The 21,044-nt window shown below is 41.3% G+C and overlaps 2 protein-coding genes across 3 annotated transcripts in view; one reads left to right on the top strand and one right to left on the bottom strand.

Moving 5' to 3' along the window:
- Window positions 1-512: 512 nt before the first annotated feature.
- LOC120737993 (phospholysine phosphohistidine inorganic pyrophosphate phosphatase) overlaps window positions 513-21,044 on the bottom strand; it is a 22,651-nt gene continuing 2,119 nt past the window's right edge. The window contains exons 8-10 of one of the 2 annotated variants that reach the window (XM_040038980.1): window positions 19,168-19,259; window positions 7,127-7,144; window positions 513-1,609 (exon numbers count right to left, since the gene is read on the bottom strand). In XM_040038980.1, the coding sequence (XP_039894914.1) occupies window positions 1,513-1,609; window positions 7,127-7,144; window positions 19,168-19,259 (207 nt within the window). In that variant the 3' untranslated portion in view covers window positions 513-1,512. The remainder of the gene's footprint in view (window positions 1,610-7,126; window positions 7,145-19,167; window positions 19,260-21,044) is intronic. The other variant, XM_040038979.1, reaches the window with a different exon arrangement.
- The window catches only part of oat (ornithine aminotransferase), a 15,162-nt gene continuing 14,094 nt past the window's right edge, over window positions 19,977-21,044 (top strand). Inside the window, exon 1 of the mRNA XM_040038977.1 lies at window positions 19,977-20,200. The gene's annotated coding sequence lies outside the window, so the exon portion shown is untranslated. The remainder of the gene's footprint in view (window positions 20,201-21,044) is intronic.

The following is a 21,044-nucleotide window of genomic DNA, read 5'->3' as shown; positions in this document are numbered from 1 at the left end:
TCCCTCAGATACTTCACTTCCCTTAACTGGAAAAATAACCTAGTTAAAGCCAAGTGAATTCATTCGAGAGTATTCAAATGCATGTTTAATAGTTCAATACGAGTCCAGCAGGCAGTAACATAATGGACAAAACACAGGGTCAAACAATGTGCAGGCTGTTAGAAAACTGGGTACCAGCTGCTAGTGCTTTTCTGCGTACATTAACATTTATTCCTGAATTGCAAATAGGAGTGGTACAACCAGTCAAGCTGCAGTTTCATACTACTGCATAACATTTCATTACCTCTGAATGCCCAGACATACTCAAGCTTGTGTCTGCTAATGGTGAAATAAACCTAAGAGACCTCAATGTATCACTTGAAAACGAGCTTTTTTTTCCTTGTCGAATTTATTTGGTACAGTGGAACCTTGGGGGCAACGATTGAGAATCATTTGTTTTACGCTCCATTTCCAAAGATCTCAACGATCCAGCTGTGACACTGAAGCCCAATAACCAATCTTTTTTTCTTTTGTTTTTTTGGCCACGGTCGTTTTATTAACCCTCGGTGTGGATACCGTGTGTAATGAGTGGCTTTTGACAGAGAAGCTATGACAGGACCGTCTCCAGTAAAAGGCCGCTTAAAGTCAAGTAAATAAAGATAAGCAGCTGAAGATCTGTGGTTCTTCAATCTGATGGAGTGTCGGTTTCATTTTTGTTTACACAGAGAGAAACATGAGCCCAAGCATCAGCATAATTTATCGCATTCAGCAGTGGTTGCATTTATCATCTCTCAGACCAGCTCACTTCCCATTTCCAGCGATTTATTATTGTAAAACAAAAGCCTCTCCGATACGAATTCCAGTTTAAACCTGAGCCAAAGCTGAATTTTCCCCAAGTGTTTTAAGACCTTGAGCTTTTCTCTGACAATGACTCAGACAAATTTCCAAACTGATGGAGATTCCACACATTTTCACACAGACTCGAAAATGATCTTTATTTATAACAATCAAAGAAAAAAATCAAATATTTTCTGCAGCTCTGTATGGGTTGTGCACGTTTTCTGTTTTCATCACATGACGCACAACAATTACTCTGCGTTAAAGTGCAGCAAATGTTTAGTGCAAACTGTGAGTACAGCAGCTCTTCGGAGAATTTGACTGTGGGAACTTGAACACTGCATTTCTCTCGCCTTTTAACTGTCAGTCAGCAGCTGGTTACGGCACACTCGTGTCATCTTGAGGTATCTTATCTATGCCAATCATGTACTGACAAATACACAGTACAGCTCAAGCATGCTCAACACTATCTCTTGCAGATGGGATAATTGTTCTGCAAACTTCATTCCAGTTTGTGTCACACTTCGCAGAGCAACAGATGGGAGTCTTTCCCATGTGTGACAATACAGTTGGCTGTTAACAGTTTATAGAGGCAATGGGCTAATTAATTTAACTTCCATAACAAAGAAAACTTTCAGAAGCTACTTTTTAATGGTACTGCTGATCAGCTAGAGTTCAGTGTCCACTGCCTGGTGTTCAGTGCCCCCTCTGACTGAGGATCATGTCCACCGCCTGGGCCAGGTTGTCTACAGTGCCGTCAGCCGTCACCGTCGGGTGCCTCTCATCAATGAGCCTGAGGGAGGAGAAGCAAATGCACAGGTTTGAGGACCTGTATCGCAGGAAGAAGGAAATCTTGGGCACAAAAGGGATGGTAAACAAGGACTAGCAGTTTGACGCAGTCGAGTGGATTAACAACGCTGAATGCATTATGTGGGGGGATAAAAACAAAACAAAAAAAACCAACAAAACACAACTGAAACGAAAAAGAAAGTTTGTTATCAAAACTGTCATCCTGTGTGGTAACTCTGGTTCTGTTAAGAGCTTGTTTAACAGCATTGTATTTTTAGTTCTTTTGGTTGCTCCCCTTACAGTGTTTACAGTGTATCATCTGCCTCAATCTCACCCTTTCCAAAGCATATCTACCCTCTGAATGTCTTTGACTACATCCAGAGTACATCCACAGTCGTCATCCTTTGCCCAACATATCAGTTGACTTGAAAGTATTTCAGGGTAACGGTGGCTCCATAACCACACCTTTCTATCATATCTGCAGGCTACTACACCACAATTATATTGCTGTTTTGTATCAAGGTTAGGATCAAATCGTAATATACTGTTAATCTGTGAGGCTGTAACAAAACACATTACTTCCACACATGGTAACAGACCGATTTCTCCAAACTTGCTGTTCAGCTGTGCTAATCTCGTGGCTCTGTGGCCCCTTGACTACGTTGACCTCAAATTTTTGTTAAGACATTTAGAGACACCAGTGCAAGAGACACTTGCAGCATTCCCCTGACATCCTCATCAGCTTAATCGTTACTCTGCATTTAGGACAAATTAGCAAATGAACTAATGCTAAGGTGCTGAAAATGGTTTACCTCAGACTTGTGTACAGTCTTGTTCTACAATCATAATTGGATGGACTGCACAGAAAGGGTTATTGTATTTACAGCACGCACACAGAAATGATGTTTACATTTTTTCCCCATATAAAGTACCCTACATCAAAAGGTCACGGGCCAATGTCCAAAAATTACCCTACCCATAATCCTGTTTCCACACGATTTCCTAAATTGTGGGAAAGCTGTGGACTTGGTGAAGACGGGCAAGGCTGTAGCTTCAACACTGGCTGCTGCCATTGTTTGGATCAAGGCCCAGTGATGGATGCAGATTTGGTTGTTTAATCAGCTGGTAGTGGAAATGTAATCCATTTGGTGTGGCACTAGGCCCAAGCTCACACGGAGGACCTCCTTTCCACCCAATTCCATCAAAAGACAGAGACGCCCCTTCATTCATCAGAACTGCCCTGGAGTCCTGCTCATTTATGGAGTGGTGCCTATAGACCCCCCCCCCCCACCGGCCGCCTTGACCGGGCTCTGTGTGCTGCCTGTGTTCCTCAGTCACGGCTTGGAACTCCAGATGGGGACTCTTTGTCAGGCCCTGGGTGTGAGGCACACACCACCATTAATCCTGACTTCTGAGAGCTTACAGAGCCCCATGGCAAATATTTGTGAGCCGCCCAAGTGTAGTGACAGAAAGAAGAGGCCTGTGGTGGTGGAAATGGGGGAAGAGGTGCTGAATGCCGAAGCCACGCTGAATATGGCAAAGCAGTGCCATGTGTTTACGCATGTCTGTCAGCTGCCAGTGCTTGGGTTATGTGAGCTGGTCCACTAATGGTTGGGGTTTTATGTCTCCTGTGCTGGATTACTCCCGCACCCTTTTCTGCCCGAGGACTGATTGAGTTCACACACGCATGCACGCACAGGCATGAACGCACAAGCAACATAGGTCACATGGCTCTTATGTTTCAAGAAGTGAAGCCAAAAGTATCAACCTCACTGTCTTTTCAACCCGATGCTTCTTTAAATCTCTCCCCGACTCCATCTTTTAGATAGGCATACATAGATGCATGCGTGTGTATTCATTTTGCTGCCTTCCTCCCATTCCCATGAATAATGAAGAAGTAACCAGGTCAATGTGACCATGCAAAATTCAGCACAATACAGCTAGTGTTACCGGTGAGGTAATCTGCGGCTTGCTGTCCTTCAGGTCAATGCAATATCAATACACGTGAATAGATAGGTTTGGTCCCTGAGCCTGACTGACATTGCAGAGCCATCACATAGGGATGAGGTCAGCTATGAGGCAGGAGGTGGGGAGCAGCCAAGGGTTTAGTACAACACAGCTGCCCCTACGCTGAAAGAGCAAACTGCCTCATCAGATGGTTAGTAAATGATCACACGATTTGTGCTGCAAGTAGTGCAAGAAAAAAAAAATCCAAAAGGAGCAGTGAGCTTGGCTAGTGGTGAACAAGCACAGCAGCCGATTTGACAAAAACGATTTTGACAGCTGATTAACATTCAAGCAAATCATCAATCAAGATGTCAAACACTTGCAGGCTCCAAATTTTTTTTTTTTGACAGCTGAAAATTTGAATATCTTTGGTTTTAGACAGCTAAAGACCTCACATTGGGCTCTAGGAAGATTAAATGCTGATCAAAAAGGAAAAGTGGAGCTTTAAAGTTGGGTTCTCTAATGCTGTCGATCCTTTAAAGCTATGAATGCCCCATGTGATTCTTGCAGGTTGTCACAGGACTTGCTTCCAAAATAACAAATCAGTTGTGAGTGATTCGAGTGTGATATGACATATACAGTATAAAACTTGACACTATTAAAAACACTTTATTTGCAGCCACTGGTTGTTCCTCCTTGAAAAGAAAGTAGATAAGAATGACTCATGTAGTGAGTGCATTTGTTTGTGAAAGTCTGCTGTGAGTCAGAGACACACAGGGACGAGGTAAGATATAGAAATAAAGAAAAGGACTCTTGTTTAACCTGAGGAGAAGAGGGCGGCTTCACCTTTGTTTCGTTTCGTTTAGATGCATTCAGTTGACTCCTGAGGTAACTGACCGCAGGGTGAGAGAGCATGAAAACGCTCTCGCTGGTTAATGCTTAACTCGCCTCGTGCACAGAGGGAAGCAAAACCGTCGCATATACCAGATTTCGATTTATACTTGTCTCTTAACCTCTGCACCTCTGCTGAGCAGGCATTTTGCTTGACACAATACTGACGAAAAAACAAAACAAACAAAAAAAAAAAAAAAAAAAAAATCAGGTTGGCAGCGCGCAACTCTGTGATATTTTGGTGTGAAGGCGGTTACATTCTGAGCAACTCAAGCTAGAAATATCTGGGTTTCCTGTGATTTGACTGTAGGACAAAAGGCAACGTTGAAGCTTTGATCTAACTTTTAATGGCTGCTATTAATGGTGTAGTCAAAGAAGCATAAGCTAGTATAAAATCCAAACTGCCTACATGAAATATGGCTCCTATTAGACAGAAATTAGCATTTGTTAGCAATGAAAGAGGCTGGCTACTCAGTGTAGGCTTTAAAAGTAGTACCGTTTAACTTTGGGAGGTTCTTCTGATCAGTGCGCACTCTTAAGTAGGAACATGGGTGTGACAAATTCAGCCAAATATTTCAATATTTCAGCCACGTTGCATACTTTATGACTTGGCTTTCCGAGTCATCATGAGAATTTTCCCAGTTGGAAATCTGTCACAAAAAGTCACAACTCTAAAGAGGGCTGAAGTTACCAAGAAAGTGTACTGAAAGTCATAAAAGCATTTAAAAACAAACCCACAACAAGAAACAGGAATAACCAATAAAAGCTTACCAATAGAGACATCACATAGCAAATAACTCAATGAAATGACATAGTTATCACACTGCTCCTCTAATAAATAGGAGCTACAGGGTATCATTGTAGGCTTTGTGTAAAGTGAGTTGCCACCTAGCAACACAGGGAAGATAACACTGAAAGTAAAGAGTCACTTTGCAAGTGAAAGGTGGAAAAACAGTCAACCCAGGCCAGTGTGTTGTTTTCATGCCAGACTAGTGAAGGCAGCAGGAGCTGAAACGCAGCCTTTTTTCCACTATAAAGACGATGATATTAAATATAACCTGAGGGAGATCACGTCTTGATGACATTCATAGCCTTTATGTTGAGCCAAGCCGTGTGGGTGACATAAGATGCAGGCACATGACAAAGCTCTCTACCTTCACCCTGGGGACAGGGAGAAAAGGTGTGCAGCTGCTCGCGTTTCCTGCTGCACGGTGCCGCTTTAGCAGCGTCGGCCTGGAGGGTGAAAATGTGATCCGTTTGACTGACTCTGTTGTAAATAAAATGCCACAAGACCGAGTGAAGATGTAGCGGGGATCGTCGACACCAGCGATGCTACAGCCTGGTTTTATTACAATCCGCTCCGAGCTTCACTTTTCCTATCTTTCTGTTCTCTTTTACCTGATAGGTACAAAAGCACAGATAACATCCTTGAAATAATACAGCTGCACCTTCTTAGGAAAAACAGCCCAACTGAACAGAGGAAACCACCATGTTACGTGCATGTTATGGCAACAGAAGTGACAGATGCTAACTTGAAGCCTTCACATCCTCTGCCGAGTTTGTGGCAGTGCAGCGACCGTTATCACTTCACTTTACAAAAGGCTGCATAATGTTGAATCATGATCAGCAAACAGCTGCGGCATGGTTTTCACACTTTACGCAGATTAACGGTTCTTTCCAATCGAGCTGGACACAAAAGGGGATTCCCTGGTTGCGGCGCAAAGAGCGACTTGATTATTTTTTTCCATCCTGTGGCTGTACGAAAACCTCCTGTGAGTACGAGCGATGACTGTGAGCGTGTGTGAGAGAGAGAATCCTGACCTGCTGAAAACCACCTACTGGAAACTTTCTGCCTTTCACAATAACAAAAACATCCAATGCTACGTGAACAGGATGCAAACCATAAATTTTTTTATGTCCTCAACGGCTACTTAGGACATAAACTTTTAGACATTATAGATTAGACATTATAGATTCATCGCTTTGAAATCTATTTAATGAATTACAAAAGGTTTTGCTGCTATGGTTTAGGTGCTAATTTGTGGACTCATCTTAGGTGATCCAGTGGGAGCAAAGGGAAAAAAAAAATATATCTAAATTTTAGCTTTTAACAAGCCATTACCTTCTTCAACATTTAACAGCTGTCCTTGTCAGTGTTGTGCTAAATATGCAAAGCCTTACGTGACCCAGATCTAACCACACTGTTTTCATCTGTGTGCTGTTATTATTAGCAGCACTGCTGATGACTTGCTGAATCGTCTTTTTGTGCGTATATCTCAGGGCGCATGGGTGTTATGCTAGCTCTGAAGTGCTGCTGAGTCACCTGCATCAGATAAAGAAAATGCAAGTACAACCATGCATACCCACTCGCTAAAACAAATCCTAACAAAAAAAAAAAAAAAAAAAAAAAATGGTTACAGCAGAATCCAGGCAAAGGCCCAAATCCCTCTAGCCAAGCAGCTTGTCAATTGGTAATTGCAAGAGGGATTGGTTCCCCATTGAAACGGCTACGGGTCTGTGTTCATGTATTTAAGAGGCAGTGCCATGTTTCAGCCTGCCATCTGTGGGCTACAACTCGCTCTACTCTCCCACTCTCACTCATTTCCTCTTCTCTTTCTCACGGGTGGAAAAGTACTGTTGAAGGAGCTCAGTGACTGAGGCCTGCTTGGTTCCTTTGTCTTACCGTGGGAGTCTGGTCTCACTGCAAAAAAAAAGCTCAGGTTAATTATTAATATCTCATTGACTTATAATGCACAGTAGGCTTTAAAAGAGCCTACAGGCAGGGGGAAGCTAACACCCATGGGTGGGGAGGCTTCTATAACCTCTTTGTGGCTACTGCCACTTCAATCTATGACCTCAATTCAATATATGGCACACTATCAGGTGTTCGGATTACACATTACTACGATACTAAAAACAAAAATGAAACAAGCTTTTGAGATTTTGTTGAAGACGAGTCTCACTTTGCCTTTCAACTGTTCAGTTCAGCTTTGTTACTTCTTGGATTTATGACTAGGTAATTGATCATAGGGCTCTCTTATCTGTCACATAAGACAGGACAGCAAACTCAGGACGCCATGTAAATGATTTAAACTCTATATTTAACTGTATAACAAACAGTAAGACTGTTGGGTTTAAAAGGGGGGGGGGGGGGGGGGGGGTTCAGCAACCTGGAAACCACCTAACAGCTTTTTACACATACTTTTAAAGTTTTTGATGTTTTTTAAAAAAAAATTGGCATGATGCTTTTCTGACAGATTGTAGGTGAATGTAGGGCTCCTCCAGCTTGTATGTAGAAATGCCCTTGGACAAGACACTGAACCCTGAGCCTCCCAACGCTTTCATTGGAGTGAAACTGTGTGAATGTCAGAATAAAATTTTAAGTGCTTTATGAATGGGTGTGTAATTGGGGATAATGATGCTTGTAGTAAAAGCACTTTGAATGCCAAATCAGACTGGAAAAGGGTATGTATAGTTTTTATATACCCATCATGGTCATAAACATCATAGTAATTTGGGGTTTTTAGATTATTAATGTGAACTCTTCTTCTTCCATAGTGAAATTGTCAACCAGTCTACAATGGGACATCTTTGACTTTGAAAGAAAATTTGAATTTATTTTGGATTTTCTCTAATCTACACAGGTTCAAACATATGCATACGCTCAGGTGGTGCTGAAGGTTCTACAGTGTCTTTTAATTTGATGCTGCTGCCATGAAATAAAACTTTTATGGTGGTTTTAAGACTTGTTTTATGCATTTAGATGCATAATTGCTAAAAGTACGTGCTAGGTGGTTGCTAAGCAATAAGATGGAATCAAAATATGTGATATAGATAAGAACCTTGATAGACTTCAGATGTAGATCTGTGCCAAGTTTGGTTGCTCAACTCCTGATTGTGTACGTGTAGTTGGTAGACAAAGAAACAAATACAAAAAAAGATTTTGCGATAGCCAAAGTATAGCTACACAAATCTGTATCTTATCAAGTATGTCTGGAAACACCATGCTAAATTAGCATTTATTTTTTGGAGCAAGTATGCGTGCATCAATTCAGATCCACAATTTTGTACAAATATTTTACAATAACAGTTTCAGTTGGCATCATGATTGGCTGATTTTGGTTGCACGCTACAATTGGAAAATTTAAAAGGACTGACCACAGTAGTGAAAAACTAGAATGATAAATAAAGCAGTTACAATTTAGGCCCATCCGCTCAGCATTTGGAATACACTGGGCATAAAGATGGAAAATTAGGAAGTGGCCCATTGCATGATGGGGCTCAAGTAGCTGTTAGCACGATCAAGAACTAACAAGCGAGTCTCTTTTTTTTCCAGTGGAAATGAACACCCATTTCTAGAAACATGCAGCAAAAGAAATCCAACTAAGAAAACCCAGCTTTCATGTGTTATCTGTTAAATAGAAGGGAAATCCAACAGTGGAAATAGGAACCTTATGCAACACACATTTATCCCAGTTTACCATGCATCCTGCCAAGGCCCTGCTGCTGACTGACAAAGGAGATGCTGAGAGTTGTTAATGGCTGGTCAGACATCACTGTGCTTATCTGTATGCTTATGATGACGCATAATGTCAAAATTACTTTAGAATTATGCCTTATTCTGTCAGTCTAATAAGAAATGAACACAGATTTATATACAACCCATTCTGTACAGTCAGGTTTATACATTTCTATATAAAGCTAACAGGTTAGAACGTGCTAGCTTTAGTTCCTCTGAACATCTGGGTATACTTGGACACAAAAGAGGGCCCCTGTGGATTTAGCTTTAGCTCAAAGGCCACGTTGTGCACATGTCACGCATCCCTTTGCTGGTGTAAAGAGTCAGTGTTCTTGTGGAGCACAGATAAACAGACCTAAATGACACATTTAGAAACACTGTAGCTGACAAATTCACAGCCCACAGCCTCAGCGGAGAAGAGTGCACTTAGATAACTTCACTTCCTTCCCACACAGACAAAACTAATGTGTTAAGAGTGGTTAAGAGGACAGGGTGTGGGACTGCGCTGTTACACGAGACACTATGAAGTGCCTGCACTCTTTTCTACAAAGCAAAATGCTGCACAGATCAAGACAATGCAAAGCGAAAATGTGACTCAAGCGTAACCTGCTCAGGCAAGACTACACATTAAATTCAGTTTAGTGTGCTTGAAGGAGAGAATTAAAGGCATTATCTTAGGTAATCTACATTTCATAACTGTCTAGGTTAAAGGAAGGCCTTGCAGTCATACATGAAACCATGACCATTATCATATGTGCTGATCTATATGTCGTGAGGAGGACTGAAGGCTAAGCTAAGCTGAAATACATAATGTATCTGGGAGCCATCCCAGAAATGACCACAAGATAAAAGCTAACTGGCACCAACAGTCCAGCAATAATCAATTTCAACATCATGCCAATATAGATTTAAAAGCAAATATTTTCAGTCAAACTTCCAGATCTGATCACCATATGGAGGAGGTCCAACTTAAATTTGGATCACTTCATTTTTATTAGACAGCCATTCAAATACAGGCAAATGATTTATGAGGAATAGTGCCAAGTTACAGCATGTGGTCTCTTAGGGAGCGGGAATACAATTAACCTGCCCTAAATATGCTAGTAATATTGGGGTTATTATACTAATTCTGTCCACTTTATTATATTAAGCTGACAGCAAACATTTTTCTACTTGAAAAGCCTTCTCTTGTGTTTGCTGAGGCTGATTGGCCATTTGCTTTCTTAATGAGCTGTCTTTCCTTTCATTTACTGCACTCACAATGGCTTTATTTTCAAGACTTCATTACAGGTTTCAGTGGAAATCTGCTCAGGATATCCACACTAATCACAGGTTATGTGCCACTCAGAGAGAGCCAGTTCAGTCTGGGCTGGGAAGGTTTCTCTGGACTGGTCTGCTGGGGGACAACTGTACAGTGTATTGTAGTCTGTTAAGCTGTTAAAATCCTTTGGTGCTTACTCACAGATTAATTGTACCATCACTTTTGGATTAAGCCAAATTCTTTTTCTACTCTCAGACTTGTTGGTTCTGATCATACTAGCAGTTAAAATCATAGCTTGGAATATTTGCATACTAACGCATTGGATGAGAACTGCATGTCCTCAGGGATATTACTCATTGCACAATGTTGCAATGTTGCAAGCTCATAGAAGCTTCATTGACAACATCCATGTTCATGAAATATGCCATATGCCAAGCCATGATCATCGTTTTTTTGACATATTCTTGTCTGTCAAAGAGCATTTTCAAAAACGGTTAGCTTTTCTTCTAGTTATCTCATTACTACACTATCATGTTTCACTCAGTTCTCATGAATCTCAGTTTACCTATGCGTCAACTGTAATATCCGTCTAGTAGCCTTAAAGTCAAAGAATCTGACAGTTACAGAACATCCCAGTTGGAGAAAGTTGCTACATAAGAATAACCGAAAACACCTTTGGCCTAAACTAAAATAAAGACTAAATACAAGTGTAAAATTATTGCTTTAATTTGAGTACATTTTACAACAATATTGAAAGAACTGCTTGTAAGACATATAATACCATACACAGTGCCTGTGGGTACAACACAAGCAGGTTTTCTTTCAAATTGTTTCCTAGGTGAGGTATGTGAACACTAGTTCATGCGGAAAGGAGCTAGCACACAGCTCAGAGTTCCCACAGAGTGTCCTTAGGTGACTGAACACATGAAAAGGCTATTATTGAGGCTCATAAAGCCAAAAACAAATACATTTTAAAAATCAGCAGAGCGATATCAAAGGTAAACCTAGTAAATGACACATGACCTGGGAGACCAAGACTGCACAGAGAGTCAAGAGTGTTCTCATCAAGAGTAAAGTTCATGGCACCCTTTTTCACCTTTAGATGCCTTTCAAACATGTTGGTGGTGAATGTGTTGTGGGCGGGGGAACATACAGCTTTCGTCGCGCTTGCTGATAGACAGGAGTACGCTTTTACACCCTCGTATACTCTATATGTTCAAAAGGCAACATCCGCCACACCCTTCTTCTATATAGATGCAAAGCAACGGCTAACTAAAAGAGGCTACTCTGTTGTCTCTATTATTTTTTTTTTTTTTATTAAAAAGCCACAAAAAACGAGGAAAAATGTAATTCTAAATGTTTTGTGAACCATTTTAATTCATTGTCTTTGACTCTTTCTACTACGCTTGCAAAAACTGTAGAAAAGCTGTGCTTCGGTCTAAATATTTATGGACATGATTGTACTTGGTGTGCCCACAAAGGCAGGAGCGGAGATATTTCTGGAATGATAGGTGGAATCTCAAACGCTGGAACAACATGGGGTTTTCCTGTTCTTTACACTGTGCCAACATGGGCCATGAATGCAGCATTGAACTAATGAACCGTTCTTTCTTTAGCATGCTCTTTTGCAAACATGCATATGTCAGCATCTTGATGCATTCTCAATCATCCAGGAAAGTAAATCTCCAAAAGTTGATTCTGTTCATCTGGACGTAGCGTTTTGTGAGAGAAACGTTTCGTCACTCATCCAAGTGACTTCTTCAGTCTCAGCTGACTGCAGGTTTCCCCAAATCTTATAAAAAGTACATTTGCATAATGACTGAAACCAGCCCACTGAAGGGACAATGGGCTGGGAGGTCAGTCTTCTCATGATAGTACTTTCTATCATGAGAAGATTTTGTCACTACTCAGTGATGAAAATACTTATGAGCCCCTGAAACGAGACCCAGGAAGTGGCTACAGGAAGAGGGTGATAGACTGTCTGAAGCAGTTAGAACAAGACAAGGCTATTGACCGGACCTCATACCACAGGCTGTACCCAGGGGAGTCTACACTAAGTCTGTATGGTTTACCGAAAATACATAAACAGGGTGCACCTTTAAGACCGATTGTCTGCATGATCAACTCTGTCACCTATAACACCTCCAAGTTTCTGGCTTCGATCCTCAACCCGCTGGTGGGCAGCTCTGAACACCACATCCAGAACACCCTAGATTTTGTTGAGAAGGTGAGAGATGTCATTATGGAGGCAGATGAAACCATGGTCTCGTACGACGTTACATCTCTCTTCACTTGCATTCCAGTCACGGAAGCGTTGGAGGTAGCCCGTAAGAGATTACAGGATGACACCAACCTCAGCAACAGGACCACTCTCAGCATCGACCAAGTGTGTTTGCTTTTGGAACTGTGTCTTCATTCCACCTACTTCACATACAAGGGTCAGTTCTACAGGCAGAAACATGGGTGTGCCATGGGCTCCCCAGTTTCACCCATCGTGGCCAATTTGTACACGGAAGAAGTGGAAAAGAGGGCTTTGCTTTCCTACCCTGGAACACCACCAAGCCGGATATGTGGATGACACCTGGGTGAAAATCAAATCTCAGGATGTACTACATTTCACGGATCACATTAACTCGGTGGACCGACAAATCAAATTCACCAGGGAGGATATGAAAAGTGGCAGGTTAGCCTTCTTAGACTGTGAGATTGCCATCAGTAATGGGGGACATCTAAAAGCTGACGTGTGCACAAACTGGGTGTCATCAGGACGCTACAACACAGCGCGAACACCATCCCCACTGACACAGCGGCCAGGGAGACAGAAGAACAGCACATCAAGAAGGCCCTGAGTAAATGTGGTTATCCCAGCTGGACTTTTGTCAAAGCGGGAAAGGCACCTAAAGAAAGCTCCAGCCGATCCAGGAGAGAAGGACAACCGCTGCCCAAGCGAAAACCTGTAGTGATCCCATATGTGTCGGGAGTATCGGAGCAGTTGAGATGCATTTTTTCTAAACACCAGGTCTCTGTGGCTTTTAAACCCCAAAACACGCTGCACCAAAAATTGGTCCACTCCAAGGATCGGGTCCTCCGACACAAACAGAGTAACATAGTGTACGCTGTTAAGTGCCAGGAGGATTGCCAGGATTTATACGGCGTAAAAACCAAACAACCTCTGGCGAAGCGGATGGCACAACACAGAAGAGCTACCTCATCAGGCCAGAACTCTGCAGTCTATTTACACCTACAGGCCAGTGGACACTCTTTCAATGATGAGGATGTACACATCCTGGACAGGGAGGAACGCTGGTTTGGGGGCGGAGTCAAGGAGGCCATTTACGTGAAAAGGGAAAGACCATCTGTGAATCGAGGAGGGAGCCTAGGGGTACATCTTTTGCCATCTTACAATGCTGTGATTGCAGCCATTCCCCAACTCTCTGTGAATGGTACTCATGGCTATTGATCAGTGGTCTTTGATCAGTGGGTTTTGGTCAGTGGTTGTTGATCAATGGTCATGAGGAATTTGCATAATTATGATTAAGGAACTGACCTCCCAGCCCATTGTTCCTTCAGTGGGCTGGTTTCAGTCATTATGCAAAATGTACTGTTTATAAGATTTGGGGAAACCTGCAGTCAGCTGAGACTGGAGAAGTCACTTGGATGAGTGACAAAACATTTCTCCCACAAAACGCTACGTCCAGATGAACAGAATCAACTTTGGGAGATATGTCAGCATGTTTGTTTTAGTAAATACAGTAGAGCATTGGCTTGGTGCAAGCCATAAAATTACTGTAGGGACAGTAATCCATGTATGGTAAGCACATGGCCACTAACCCAACCCACCCCCCAACCCCGCTATGCTTCTTTCCTGTTGCGTCCCTCGTTGACAGCCACAGACAGAAAGGGCATGAACCAGGGTGCGGTTTCAGCAAACTATTTCATAGTTTGTATCATCAGGGACTAGTTCCATCTTGAGAGCTTCAATCTGGCTCAGCCTGCTTGTTTCCACACATTCCCATTAGCAGCCAAGCGTTAGCCGCAGAGAGAGTTTCAGAGTGTAAACCACTCTGACGATGGTTGCTGCTGTGTGAAAATGTTTGCTGTGTGCTCTTTGCCAGATTCCAACTGGAATCCACTAGTGGCTTCCTCCAACTCACTGGCGCCCATTCAAAACACCTATCAAAGCTGTGCCGGTATCCCACTCTTTGCTGCATAGCTTTCTCCCCGGCACAAGCACACACGCCAGTGCTGAGGGTGTATGCACACGCAGCACATGGGGAAACGGCAGTAGCAATTAACTGGTTTACCACTGCTGCATGCAGAAACAGCATGATGTGAACCTGCTTTTATGAAGCTTCAAAGCTTCCCAGTTCTGCGCTGATGCAGTTCCTTGAAGATAAGAGAACAGAAACAAAGAACACACGATCGGTCACAGGAACAGGCTGCTGTAGATCACTATTGAAAAAGGTAACATACGCTTGAAAGAGGAAAACAAGGGCATCATACTCATAACCTTACTGCTCAGTAACATTTTTTTAATTATAAACGCCAAGCTCAGAGCTTATTTGTTTTTTTTTGTACTTCCACAAAATAATTACCAAAAAAAAAACCAAAAAAAAAAAAACCACATTGACCCACCACTCATTCGCTAATATTGCTTTTATAATAAAGTGGCCCTTTATGCTCACTTCCATCATGTTTCATAATTAAAGGTAATCCTTATTATTTTTTTATGCAGCTCTTAGGTCGTCACCTGTCGCCATAAAACCATTTCACCTTCCTTTAAGCTATTTTTCTTTTGATTGGCTGCCCCTCATAAACAAGGATATCAGCCTATGCTGTTCTCAGTTACATACGCAGACCTTTAATTTAACGCCATTGTAACAGTGCATATAGATAATAAAGGCTTGATATGGCCACTTTATAGTCATTCGAGCCATTATTAAAGAAGCAAAATGGTTGGGACAAACCTGCAGGGAACACTGCAGTTGTGACACTTTACTTCAGGTCGCTGTTTTGGTTTCTAGGCGTAAAGAAAATTCCCCGTTTCAGTTCAGCTTCGCTGCTTGTGTCAATCCTGTTTACTCCCGCGGCAGATAAATGTTTCCTCCCGATACCAAATGGCAGACAAACAAATTGAGTGCCTAGTTGGTGATGAGCGTAACACTTAGCAGCCAAGGACCCAGACACCAGCTCTCTGAAGAAGTGTTGCTTTTGCATAGACTTGCGATTATCAGCTGGCCATAAACATTACTCCAAATGAATGCTAAAGCTGCTTCATGTTAGCTGGCAAGTGTTTCCTAACAAGTTAATAAGGTGATAATTAGTCAATATCAGGTTTACAGCTTGAATCCATGTGACTATGAAATCCATTAGCTTTAATACCAAATGTTGCATATAATTGGCCCATTTCGCTGGGAAAATGTGTTTTTTTTAAGTACAATTATGCATAATTGTCCAATCAATTATTGTTACAATCTGCATTTCAGGCCAAAATCAGTCCAAGAGCTTTTTCCTACACGCAGCAGAGCTTCATCAGAACAATAATTTCATTTGCGTTTTTAAAATTACACCTGAAACCTAACCAACTACTGATTACTGATTTTCAATAGCATAAACAGCAGTTATGGATAAAGTGTAATATGGATGGTATTCAGTAACCACTGAAATTTCATATACAGCTATAATGTTCTGACTGCCATTAAGCATGTAACTTGAGAAGTGAAAGCCTGAGTGGGGTTTGGAGCAGAGCTCAGTGTCTGTGGATTGTTCCCATGCAGCTGATTAACATCAGCAGTCCGATCTCTATACTCTCAGTGTAATTTCCACCCACTTTTCAGTGGTAGGCCCCTCTTTGCAAACCTGGTCTACATTAAAGAGCAAAGGGTTCTCTGGCTCCCTTGAGGTGCATTAACTTTCACTCGTTATATACAAGAACAAGGGAAATTTGACTGCTAGCAGAACTGCCAATTACAAATGCCCTTATGTTGTGCCTATAGCTCACCAACTAGTCCAGCAAAGTCACGTTGCTAGCTCCACTTTTGAATTTAATCAAAATGAGCCACATATATAAGAAAATACATCTTATTTAACACTAAAGTGAGCACTTAAGTGCACATAAACCCCTCTTATCGTATAGGTTTACTATAACATGTATCCATTAAGTTCTATTTGATACTTTAAAAAACTACAGACTTTAGCTTTTAACACATTAAAGGTCACAGACACACATATAGCTTCAGAATGAGCGAGGCACAATTTTGGCTCTTCATCCCTGAAGCAGCCAACAAAAACAAAACAAAACCGGCTTGTGAACCAACTTCAAAGGATGTAAAACTTTAGAGAGGATTTTTAAAAAGTAGACACTCAAAAAAAAAAAAAAAAAAAAGGAAAAGGAAAGAAAAGCTTAAAGTTGTCCAGAGCTATGAGTATGTCAAGTGAAAAGCATTTTCACACAAGCTGATACGATTTGATTTGTATCTTTTTCCCTTCCTGTCTTGTCACCGAGTCTGGGGTATTTGAATCCGTAATTTCTCCGAGTGTGATGGGAACTGGAGGCCTGCGCAGCATCTGGTTGACTTGGAAACAGCTGTGTTTTCACAGTTATGACTGAGGGTTTATAGCCGCTCAAAGCGAGCCTGGGTTCACCGGGCCCGTTTAGCTAAACAATGTTAAATCTCAAGTCTCCCCCCACTACTCAAATTCCCACTGAAACACTGTTAATGTCAAAGTTACTCCTCTTCCTCTCAGAGAACGTGTAAAGTCAGCAAGTCTGGGCACTCCGAGTTCTGGGTTATTATTAAGTTTCCCATGTTTAATAAACAAAGACAGTTCGCTTTAGGTGTCATAAATGAACAGCCTTTATACTCTGTTCCTAGTTGTGGGCAAAAGAATACACAAATACTGTGAGGCTCTTCTGTTATTACTGTTTCACACCCACATGATGTGCTGTTCAGAGCTGCTATTGCAGCAATACATTCGAAACACAGATGATTTCTTAATCATTCATAATAACAGTTTTGGTTTCCTTTGAGTCATTATATTGCTCTGCTCAGCTCTCCCCAGATAAACCCCCTTGATAATACTAATAGCAATAAATCCACAGCTGATAAACAGCATGTCATGGAACCCAACACTAGTTTCACACATGTTCCTCTGCTAATCTATAACCAGATGCTTTCTCCACAAAACATAGTTAGGCAGTGATATAATTTAATCCCTTTTATCCTGTTTAGTTGAATTGACACTGTTCAGAGTGTCAGCACACTGGAGCTCAACCGAGCTGCTGGGAGTAGACTATGAAGTCACACAAACCAGATGAATTCATGTGCTTACTCCACTGAGACTCTACAGTAGAAAAAGTTCAGCCCACTTGGCTTCTAAGCTAAACATGCATACCGCCGCAGAGATGTGCAGGTCTGTCTCTCTCTCTGAACGAATGACTGCCCAGACAGAGGGCAGCTTTTATAATGAGTGACCATGCTCTTAGCTAAGGATTAATGCTGAGTGATGCTCAAGCAGATTACTCAGCGTTCTCTGGTCACATGACCGCAACCTGCATGCCAGTCTACGTTGGCAGGGCAGGTAATAAAGAAGAACACTCGTCAGATTGATGCGTGGTTTGCAGCCAATTTAAATATTTCCATATTCTTATTCTGTTGCATGCATCTGACAGCTACAGTTGCTAGCTATCCATCTTTACATAAGGGTTACTCACGTTAAGACAAAGGTAAACATTAAAAGCCCACAATTTTGTTTGTAGCAATTATTTTACTTTGGGGAAAACCTGCATAAGCTGCAAGAGTAAGGTAGAAATAAAAAAACGTCATCACTTTTCTCACATATCCTTAAACATGCATATAAAGGGTAAAGCATTTATATTACTTACCAGAACTGCAGACATACTAAAATTATAGTAAACAGTACATATGGCTTAATGTAGTTCTATACCAGCATCCTCTCTTACACCCAGAAACTCTTCTCTTTTCTTTAAACTGTAAGTACCACATGGTTGTAAAATAATCAACCATAAATTTCCGTAATTACACCATAAGGAAGGCGCCCCAGTACTCCCCAGATTTGGGACTATAAATCCTTTGGTGACTACGACCTTGCGGGCAACGAGCATCTACATGTGGAGAGAATAAAGCTTTTTCTGGCAGATTCTCAATCAAATAAACAAATCTGAGGATTTAAGAATATGGTGGCTGACTCACAGGAAGCCTGTTCATTACAAAGGAAACATTGCGCCCCAAATCTGGTGTAATGCTGCCCCCTTGTGGACAAACTAAGCAGCTTCTTTCAAATGCACTCACAGAAACCCTAATAGGTACACTTTGCTAGTACTAGTTGAACCCCATGTTGCTTTGAGAACTGCCTTGATTCGTTGTGGCATAGATACAACAAGGTGCTGGAAACATTGCTCAGAGATTTTTGTGTGTGAATTGTGGCCTTAGGTTCATTGTCTTAGCTTACAAGAGAGGCAGCCAGTGTGGTCAATCAAGGTTTGACGTGTTGTGCGTTCAGAGATGCTCCTCTGTATACCTTCGTTGTAATTGGTGGTTATTGGATTAACGGTTACTGTCTTCCTATCGGCTCCAGCAGTCTCTCCACTGACCTCTGGTTTCAACAAGGTGCTTTTTACCCTGCCGCTCACTGGGTATTTACCCTTTTTAGGGCCTGTAAACTGCACACTTGGTTGCGTGGGAAAATCCCATTGGATCAGCAGTTTCTGACCAGCCTGTCTCACAACAACATGCACAGCACGATCAAAGTGACTTAAATTGCCTGTCTTCCCCATTCCCCATACAGATAAGTAAAACAGACAGTAAGAATATGGATTATTCAGGACAGAACATACTGACTGTAACCGATAGATAAAACGGTTACCCAACACAGACAAATCACAGTTCACATAGCATATTTGTAGATTTAGGATAACACTGACCTGTACTTGCCAGTCCGCACCTGTACACCTTTCATTCCACAATGTTGGGCCCCACCTACATCATTTAAAAGATCGTCTCCAATCATCAGCACCTGAACGTGAGAAGGGAGAAGAAAGAGAAAACAGCAGTTCCATAATCCGTGAAACTGATGACACAATACTTGACCCTTTGTCCTTTGTGGTTAACCAACTTTATCACTTGTTAATACCACTACAGTATGTTTTTGAACATTTGGATACACTACAGCTCATTACTGCACCGAGCTGCCAGAAGTTATTCTCTGATGTCCTTGCTTCCTTACTAAGCTTCATTAGCGCTTGGGGAGATCAGTTTCATCCAGGCCTCCATTCTACTCATGTTTCCTTTCAAAAACTGTTTAGTCGTCATCCCAACCGACTCAGGTGACCAACCTTTTGCACCACTGCCCACTAAAGAAGCCACAAAGGGGGATGAGGACAAAAACAAAGGAGCAACCCATGATGGGCTCTCTACAACACAAGAAAAACAAAAAGGAGACACATTAGAACAAATATAGTGCACTGGGAGAATTAAAACAAAAACGGGGATTAAGAATTCAACCAGCGTCACTAATTTTAGATAAAATACGACTACTTAAGCTACTCGCGAGATCAAACAGGAGCAGCTTTTTTCCCCCCTTCAATGAAAGTGTGTCAAGGGCAAAAAGAGGTGGCTACAGACTCCTAAGAGAACCTAGTGCAGATGTGTTTTAAAAACATCCACACCCTAGACCTGCTTTGCATGCTCAGTGAGGTCAAACCATGGAACTACTTTACTTTATTAATGAAGCAGAGGCACAAAGAAAGGAGGGGAAGCTGATGAAAGCGGAGACAGAGCTGGTACAGAGAGTTCCTTGAACACAGGAGGAGTTCAGTATCAGTTGACTGGGCCAAACAGGCCGTTGTTCAATGATTCTAAGAAGGCATTTCTTAAAGAAACAAAGAAGAGAATAACAGTGGGTCTGTAAGGGAGCTTTTTAAGTGAGTGACTCGACAAACAAGGAAAAGAGCCTGGGTGAGTAAATGAGTGCTCTGGAGAGGATGGCAAAGTTAGCTGTGAATACATCCATGTATCTGAGAAAGAAGGAAAATTACTAGAGTGAAACTTGTACTGAGATTATTGAAACTTTCGTTAACATTCTTGTGTCTGTGTGTTGGATTTGCAGTGCATGTGTTCCTCTACATGAAAAAGTAACAAAAAAAAAAAAAAAAAAAAAAAAACCTGTAGGAATTTTACAATCAAATCAAAAGACCATGTTTATCTGTTATATATTATAATTTCACAAGTATTACAAAACTTGTGTCATAATATGAATTACTTGTTCAAGTGTCTTCTTTTGCATTATTCTCATACAACATAACACAATGCTTACTCTTACAAATACTTTCAATAATGAAACATATGATATCAGACTTATAAGAAACAAAAGCAGATATAGCTGATATAGTTGATTCGATGTGTTGAAATCATATTGTGCAGCTTTTAGTTGTCATTTTAAATATTGATAACATGTTGATGATAGCATTGACGCCCATATTTTGGCTGAAAAGACAAAAAAAAGACCAATCAGAGAGATAGGAAATCTTTAAGAGTGGCTAAATCAACACTCTGGTACATTCTTAAAATGAATGAAAACACTGGATAGTTCAGCAACACCAAGAGGCCTGAAAGACTGTAGAAAACAACTAAATTACAGGATGACAGGATTATTATTTTTAAAAAAGAAAATAAAAAAAATAAAGCTGAAAGTTTGTAAAGTTAGCTATATGTGACTAAAGTGCAATCTATTGTGGTAGAGTACAGATGCAAAACTAGAAAGAAAACATTGTGTCATTGGTTCATAATTTGTTGGAAAAAC

The sequence above is a fragment of the Simochromis diagramma genome, unplaced genomic scaffold (genome assembly GCF_900408965.1).
Source record: "Simochromis diagramma unplaced genomic scaffold, fSimDia1.1 OVJJ01000402.1, whole genome shotgun sequence".
NCBI lineage: Eukaryota > Metazoa > Chordata > Actinopteri > Cichliformes > Cichlidae > Simochromis > Simochromis diagramma.
The sequence above is the reverse complement of the archived record's forward strand: the minus strand, read 5'-3'. Positions and strand labels throughout refer to the sequence as shown.